This window comes from Citrus sinensis, chromosome 1, assembly GCF_022201045.2.
Source record: "Citrus sinensis cultivar Valencia sweet orange chromosome 1, DVS_A1.0, whole genome shotgun sequence".
NCBI classification, from domain to species: domain Eukaryota; kingdom Viridiplantae; phylum Streptophyta; class Magnoliopsida; order Sapindales; family Rutaceae; genus Citrus; species Citrus sinensis.
Genome location: NC_068556.1, coordinates 21,957,489 through 21,965,760, shown reverse-complemented (window position 1 = coordinate 21,965,760; position 8,272 = coordinate 21,957,489). Strand labels below are relative to the sequence as shown.

General features: G+C 35.1%; 2 protein-coding genes across 2 annotated transcripts; both read right to left on the bottom strand.

Annotated features, from left to right (window-relative positions):
* Positions 1-271: 271 nt before the first annotated feature.
* On the bottom strand, positions 272-1,800 carry LOC102628089 (probable aspartic proteinase GIP2). Its single transcript, XM_006489233.4, has one exon. The coding sequence runs from the start codon at positions 1,733-1,735 to the stop codon at positions 422-424; it is 1,314 nt and encodes a 437-aa protein (XP_006489296.2). The 5' UTR covers positions 1,736-1,800; the 3' UTR covers positions 272-421.
* Positions 1,801-5,698: 3,898 nt separating this feature from the next.
* On the bottom strand, positions 5,699-7,200 carry LOC102628377 (probable aspartic proteinase GIP2). The gene has a single exon (XM_006489234.4). The coding sequence runs from the start codon at positions 7,165-7,167 to the stop codon at positions 5,806-5,808; it is 1,362 nt and encodes a 453-aa protein (XP_006489297.2). The 5' UTR covers positions 7,168-7,200; the 3' UTR covers positions 5,699-5,805.
* Between the last annotated feature and the right edge of the window lie 1,072 nt (positions 7,201-8,272).

Sequence of the window (8,272 nt, the reverse complement as noted above, 5' to 3'; positions counted from 1 at the left end):
TTGTTTTGATAAGGAGACTGTTATTATATAATAAAGTAGTAATCAAATCACTTAATCGAGTCTCCACATATGCTTTGTGACAAAGACTTCCTTGCTCCCAGAAGGCTTGTGTGGTGATCATATCCAACTCATGCCTTTCATATGACAATTAATGAATAAGATATAAGTTAGCTATTCATAAATAAACAAAAATAAATGCATCACCAACTTGCTTTTTACAATAAATTGCCAATTGAATGTAACCTCGAGAGTGAATTGGAGAAAAAGCCATTTGCCACTCATTCTTCAATTAAACATGCACGAACCGGGAAAGCTTTATTGAATAATAAGATATAAACTTTGTTCAATAATAAAAAATATAACCACACGACAATTTATTACACAATCTTGGAAAACAAAGGCAAACATTAATGCTCAATATTTAAGCATGAGATGTGAAGTTGAAATTGGAACATGTTGTCCGACGGAACAGGAGAGAAGAGCTGAAGCCTAGCCTTGATGTGGCCAAATCAAACTGCAGAAGATTGTCTTCCAATTGATGTCCTCCGATCACAATTGAAGTCCTAGGATTCACTCCACCGTCCACAAAACCAAGGCACATCACGTTGCTTTTGACTTGCACCATTGAGTTTGCACCAAAAATTCTCCAATACACGTCGCTGCTTTGCAAGACAAGATCGATCTGAGGCACTGCTGGGCCGACACGTGTGCTGCCAATGCGGGTAGAATCAAAGCACGCCCCAAAAGGTGAAACTGAATCGACTCTAGGCGCATTAGCCAACTCTTTGGTGAAAGCTTTAACGAAAGCTTCGTAGATTGATGACTCCAACACTGTGTAAGGATGGACGGTGCTGATCTTGGTTCCGCCGACACCGTTTTTGTCAATCGATAGCAAAGAAGTGTTTAACGGGACAACATGTCCGTTGATTTTAACGGACTTGACTCCAATGAAGTAATCAGTTGAAGGTCGGGGCCTGAAAAGAAGAGAAGCTGTGGACACAGGATTGAGGATAAGTGGGGTGTATACGAGAGACGTGGAAACGTCAACACCAGGGAGCATCACATAAGGCCCGTTGCCAAAGAAGACAGCACCGTTAGCTTTGGTAGAAGAGCTCAAGCAAATGGCAAATTTTCTAGGAAAGCTGAAAGCAGAAGAGAACAGAGATGGAAGTGAAATTGAGTTTCTTCCAAGGCCAGCCATGCCCCTAACACCGTTAGCCAGATCCGTCAAATGAAACCTATCGGCACACACAAAGAGGAGCTTAGGCACCGAAACAACTCTACCCGGGTTCTTCCCGTTAGTAGACTGGATAGACGCGACATCCATGGACAACGGGCCATTGAAACTAATGCCATTTATAGTGTTATCCGGTAAGAGATTGCAGGTATTGTTGTTGCAGCCTGGCCTGGGTTGAGAATCAGAGCAATCCCAACAAAATGGAGCATTAGCAAGAGAGCATGGAGCGGAGTGGCAAAGGGGAGATGTGAAGGAAGATGACTCATAATCTTCTAAACAAACCACCCAGAGAAACTGACCACCAAGATCAAGGGTATATTTCACAGGCACAAGTGGGGTTCTTTGGTTGATTTGAGTGAGGTATTGGAGAGTTGATGCATCTTTGGTTACGGGAAGAATTAATGCTTTTGGTCTAAAAGATGTTTGGGCTATGCAGGGAGAGATGATCACGGAAAGGACAAGTGAGCAAAAGAGAAGATAGTTGTAAGAGAGAGCCATATCTTTGGCTCTAAGTGCTGCGTTGTGGATAGAGTACTGCGTTGTGGATAGAGTACTGCGGTAGAGTTGTGAGCAGCCAGCTGAATTTATAGTAGATTTCTGAACGCGTAAAAGCTTTCAATCATGACCAAATCCAAATTACACAACTTGACAAGTTGTAACAATTAATGGGTATTCTTCAAATTCTATAACGGCTGCTAGCTACCAATTGGCAAAAGCAATTAATTGTCTCTGGCTGGCATAGCTCAGATCAGTAAACTGGTAATAACAAGCAGTACGTAATTTTTCACTTTTGATGCACATATATATAAAGAAAATAATATGGTAACAATTAATTCTATTCATAGAATTGGTCAAACAGAGTCATCAATCATAAATTTACGTTGCTTGATGAATCGATGATCACAGTGTTGCCAACGATCGCAATTCTTAGCCCCTGACAGAGATACAACTAAAATCAACACAAAGTACGTAACATAAAGCGAAAATCCCATTTACGGTTTGCAATAACTCTGTTCATTAACATTCTTCTCATGTAGTGGGATTAATTTGTGGTAGCTAAGCTAAGCATGATTACTGGTACTTCCATCATCTACGTAAGGCTTCATATTTCATTTAATATGTACGGCTAGGCGACTAACTCCAAACATTCTATTTTACAGTTGATGGAATGGTTGCTAACCGTAGTGTAGTTGATGACTAAGCTGGCTAATTTTTGGGTGCTGATCTAGACTCTTTCACTTGGTGAGATTATGCTGCTCCTGCGGCTGACATTCTATCTCTGTCGCACAGGGACGTTATTAAGGTGCCATAATATCGATTCTGCTAAGTTAATTGCCCCTTATATTTTTGTTTTCTAAATTGTCTTGCTTTTTTTTTTTTTGGGTTTTGAGGATTATGTCTGGTCTGGTCTCTCCCCCTGCTTCTTTGCTTTGTGTTGCTACTTTCTTTATTTATTTTAATATATCTCCCTCAAATTTTTGAGGTTAATTCAAATTAAAAAAAAAAAAAAACTAACCGTATACTTCATCGTTTAGGCAACGTGTGATATGAAAATAAACATTTATTAATATAAATATTAATTCATACTAACCTTAATTAGTTAATTAATTTTACCAAATGAAAAAGGGTTTTGGTCATTTCCTATTTAGAAGTTAGAAAAGTATTTTCTATTTTGATCATCAATTTCTTATCTCTTTTTTTTTTAATAAGCATTACTAATCCTAATTAGAATAGTATCTTAATTTTATATTGCTATACATACACATATGACAGAAAATTATGAAAAGTTGAGTATAGATAAGCTCAACATGAATTAAATCTATTTTATAAACCACTCTAAATTAGTATAAGCCAAATGTTAGAGAAAGATCAAATCATATTATTGAGAGAAACTAACAAGGAAGACTCATTTGTGACATGTGAGAGTAAACAAGAGGTGGGATTTCCTAATTAAAAAGAGAGGCTTGCTAGAAACAAATTCTCCGTACAAGAATATGTAAGATTTGTTGGGTTTTGGTCAAATAAGAATAAAAAATCTAATTGTGAAAAGTGATCACAACGAATCACTTATAAAAAATTACAATATTTGGTGGTATCTCGGTGTTTAGAAGTCTATATAAGGACAAGGGAGATGGCTTTCAATAATAATCTCATTCTTTAAAAAAAATATTGTATATTTTTGTTACAACAATTCTTATCCTTATCAATTTCCTACAAGAACAGAAAATTTGCTAGATATAAAGTGTTCATATTCTCTTAGTGAGTTCTTCACTTTTGCTTGGTGCATATCACATTAAAGACTTGTCATATCCTAGTAGAGATTGCTTATAGGTTAAGAGACTTGCCGGTAAACCTATAAGCAATCTCTACCAAGATGGGACAAATAACGCTTAAGAGAAGCATATTCGATACATGTTTCAAGTCTCCATCTACTCCTGCTGTTATTTTTAACAAAGGTCCCTACACAAAATTCAAGAACCCATTGTTCACCAGACGGTTGGACAAGTTTAGGCAATACGGATTGTGGGAACGATCTGAAGATTTTTGTCCCAAATCCCAATGATGATATCCCATACACCATTGGCGTCAGCAATAACACTCGAGAATGGTTCTTTGCTCATGTTACTAGCAAAGTTGGAAATAGCACATTCCAACCTACCCACGGCAGATTATATTTCAATTGGAGAACGTCAGCAGCAAAGGAAATTACACACTCCAATTGGCCTTGTCAGCAGCTTCATACTCTAATTTACGGCTTCAGTTTAATTTCAATATTTGTCAAAGAGACAGGCGACCTCTATTCTCGACGGGGACAATAGCAAAGGACAATGCCATTGCTAGACATGGGATTCATGGCTTGTGTAGATTTTACGTCATCAACGTGCCAAGCTATTTGCTTTACAGAGGAAACAATACAATCTATCTTACTTAGTCAAGAAATAACAGTCAATAAATAACTGACCCTTCCTAGGGGTCGTGTATGATTCTATTGGCTTTGGAGAACCACCAAATTCCAACGACAGAAAGTAGATTATATTCTAGAGGCATTAAAAGATGAAAAATTACCATGTATAAAGAAACTGAAGCACCTATAAGTCGTTTTGTCATTTTTCTTCTTTTCTTAAATTGAAGTACGTACAAGTTTAAAAAATAAATAAAAAAATAGACGATAAATATAGTATAACTTTGTTAAATTAATAATTTTGATTAAAAACTTTAATGAAATAATAGTTTTTGTCGGTCCCAACTTAGGGCTAGCATGATAAATTAATAATTTGATAAATTTATTAGATAATAAATTTTTCAAAAAAAAATCATTTTCCTATAGGACCCAATTAATACATAAATTAATTAATACTTAACTAATTTAAAACTAAGTACGTATGATATGTTTATGATTTTCTTTGTTACACATATATAATGTTTTATGCATTTCATTAGTCATTGTTGCTTTCATTATACTTTTCAAATGAGAACTAATTTTTGTACTCCATATAGCTATGTTAAGAGAGGTAAAGAAGAGATCGACTTAATATATAACCTCCCAAAAACCTTCTCTATGTTTTATCATGTAATCGTCATCGAGCCAAATAATTATCAAATGATTGATTCAATCATTCAAAATCAAATGAGAATGGTGTCTTACAGCTTGATAGAACCACTACATTATCTAATTACACTGCCTTTATATTTCATTAAAATTCCTATTATGAATGAGATATTATCTTTATAAATTAGCAAGTAATAGATTTATTGATATACTAATATTTGCTAAATATATTTTTCATAGTTCCAAAATTATTAATTTTTATCAAGGTTCTATTCTATATTATTAAAAGTAAGTAACAAATCTTTGATGAAGTACTACGATTTCCGGTAGAAAAAGCTATGAGACGAATTTTTGTGGGTTCTTATAATGTATTAGTTCCTCGTGAATATGTCCATACCAATCAACTAAAATAAAAATAAAAAATTTAATATCTAAATGCTTATTTAAAAGGTGGTAGTTTGTGTTAGTTTTCTCCGAAAAACCTTAACTATGTATTTTATTTTCTGAAAATATTCTTAAAAATTTCAAATCTGAAAAAAAAAATTGAAAGAATGTTTTGAACCAGATTAAAAGAAAGAAGTTTACAATAATTTTTTCATATTTGAATGTCATGTATATAACGGAATGAAATTATTATGGGAGAGAAATTAAAGTCTCACGTAGAATTTTTGTGTTTGAGAAGACTAAAAATTTGTAAAATATAACTAAATTAAGAAAAAAAGGTTATTTTTTCGTAACATATATGTATTTTTTTTTATATTACTTTGTTGTTAACATTAAACAAATAAAAATATGATAACCAAAAAAAATTTATTAGCATTTACGCGGCATGACTATTTGTTTGAAATTTGGGAAAGACAACGAAAAACATGATGCAATATAGCACAGCATTGTATTCTCGACTCACACCGAAAGCCAAACAAGGAAAAGTTTTATTGGAAAAACAGAAATGTAATTAACCACGTGACAATTTATTTATTACATAATCTTGAAACTGAAATACGCAAACAATTGCTAATCAAGCAGTAGATGTGAAGTTAAAATTGGAACATGTTGTCCGACGGAACAGGAGAGAAGAACTGAAGCCTAGCCTTGATGTGGCCAAATCAAACTGCAGAAGATTGTCTTCCAATTGATGTCCTCCGATCACAATTGAAGTCCTAGGATTCACTCCACCGTCCACAAAACCAAGGCACATCACGTTGCTTTTGACTTGCACCATTGAGTTTGCACCAAAAATTCTCCAGTACACGTCGCTGCTTTGCAAGACAAGATCGATCTGAGGCACTGCTGGGCCGACACGTGTGCTGCCAATGCGGGTAGAATCAAAGCACGCCCCAAAAGGTGAAACTGAATCGACTCTAGGCGCATTAGCCAACTCTTTGGTGAAAGCTTTAACGAAAGCTTCGTAGATTGATGACTCCAACACTGTGTAAGGATGGACGGTGCTGATCTTGGTTCCGCCGACACCGTTTTTGTCAATAGATAGCAAAGAAGTGTTTAACGGGACAACATGTCCGTTGATTTTAACGGACTTGACTCCAATGAAGTAATCAGTTGAAGGTCGGGGCCTGAAAAGAAGAGTTGCTGTGGACACAGGATTGAGGATAAGTGGGGTGTATATGAGGGACGTGGAAACGTCAACACCAGGGAGCATCACATAAGGCCCGTCGCCAAAGAAGACAGCACCGTTAGCTTTGGTAGAAGAGCTCAAGCAAATGGCAAATTTTCTAGGAAAGCTGAAAGCAGAAGAGAACAGAGATGGAAGTGAAATTGAGTTTCTTCCAAGGCCAGCCATGCCCCTAACACCGTTAGCCAGATCTGTCAAATGAAACCTATCGGCACACACAAAGAGGAGCTTAGGCACCGAAACAACTCTACCCGGGTTCTTCCCGTTAGTAGACTGGATAGACGCGACATCCATGGACAACGGGCCATTGAAACTAATGCCATTTATAGTGTTATCCGGTAAGAGATTGCAGGTATTGTTGTTGCAGCCTGGCCTAGGTTGAGAATCAGAGCAATCCCAACAAAATGGAGCATTAGCAAGAGAGCATGGAGCGGAGTGGCAAGGGGGAGATGTGAAGGAAGATGACTCATAATCTTCCAAACAAACCACCCAGAGAAACTGACCACCGAGATCAAGGGTATATTTCACAGGCACAAGTGGGGTTCTTTGGTTGATTTGAGTGAGGTATTGGAGAGTTGATGCATCTTTGGTTACAGGAAGAATTAATGCTTTTGGTCTAAAAGATGTTTGGGCTATGCAGGGAGAGATGATCACGGAAAGAACAAGTGAGCAAAAGAGAAGATAATTGTAAGAGAGAGTCATATCTTTTGTTCTGAGTGCTACGTTGTGGATAGAGTACTGAGCAGCCATTATATTAGATTTGTGAACGCGTTGATGCTTTTGTCCACGACTAAATCCAATTTATTCATCCATTCGGTGCAGACAGTCTGTATTTGAAAAATACACGAGTTGACAAGTCAAAACAATGGGGCTGCTAACAACCAATGGACTAATTTCTAAAATTAGAATAAATATAGTATTATAGTATATATATATATATACACACACACATTTATTTTAAAGAACCAGATACAATTGGTGGCTATATAAAATTCAATTACACATGTTATACATGAATTAACCAATTATAATACATCTAATATATCATAAAAATAAGAACCAGATACAATTGGTGGCTATATAAAATTCAATTACACATGTTATACATGAATTAACCAATTATAATACATCTAATATATCATAAAAATTCCTTCTAAGAAATTGAGTAGAGGTATTGATGGGTAGAATGGATTCTCCTTTAAAATGTATGAAAGTAGAAATGTAAACTGTATCATGGTAGATTTAATTTAAATTTTTAATCGTAAACAAAAATTGTAATACCCAAAATATTTATTTTTTAAAAAAAAAAAAGGCTCAACCGTGGATAATCAATGACTAGCCATCCCTAAATCAATGACTTGGGCCGGTTTCTTTTGGATCAACTTCAGAATAGCCCTAGTCTGCTTCTTAAAAAAGGACAAAAAGCTAAGAGTTATTCTATTTCCACCCCCTAAAAACACTTATAAAACCCTCTTTGTTAATGTTAATTACAAAAGTATCCCCGCACATTTATTTTTTAGAATTCTCGAGCCATTCACTCTCTCCACGCAGTAGCACAATAATGCTGCATTTACCAAACTGTAATCAGAATGAGCTGTAATCGGAATAGGTAAGAATGAGAATAGACTAAAGTTAGAATGAAAAATGAGAATTAAAATAAATTATTTTCTTGAACTATAGGAATCGAAATCGGAATAAATTACATTGTTACAAATTACTAACAAGTCCTTAATTATTGTTAATAATAATAATAATGAAATTATTGACAATACTAATAATAATTAATAAATTTTAAATAATATTAATATTATTGTCATTAATGGCAGTAATAATAACAATTAAAATAATAAAATTA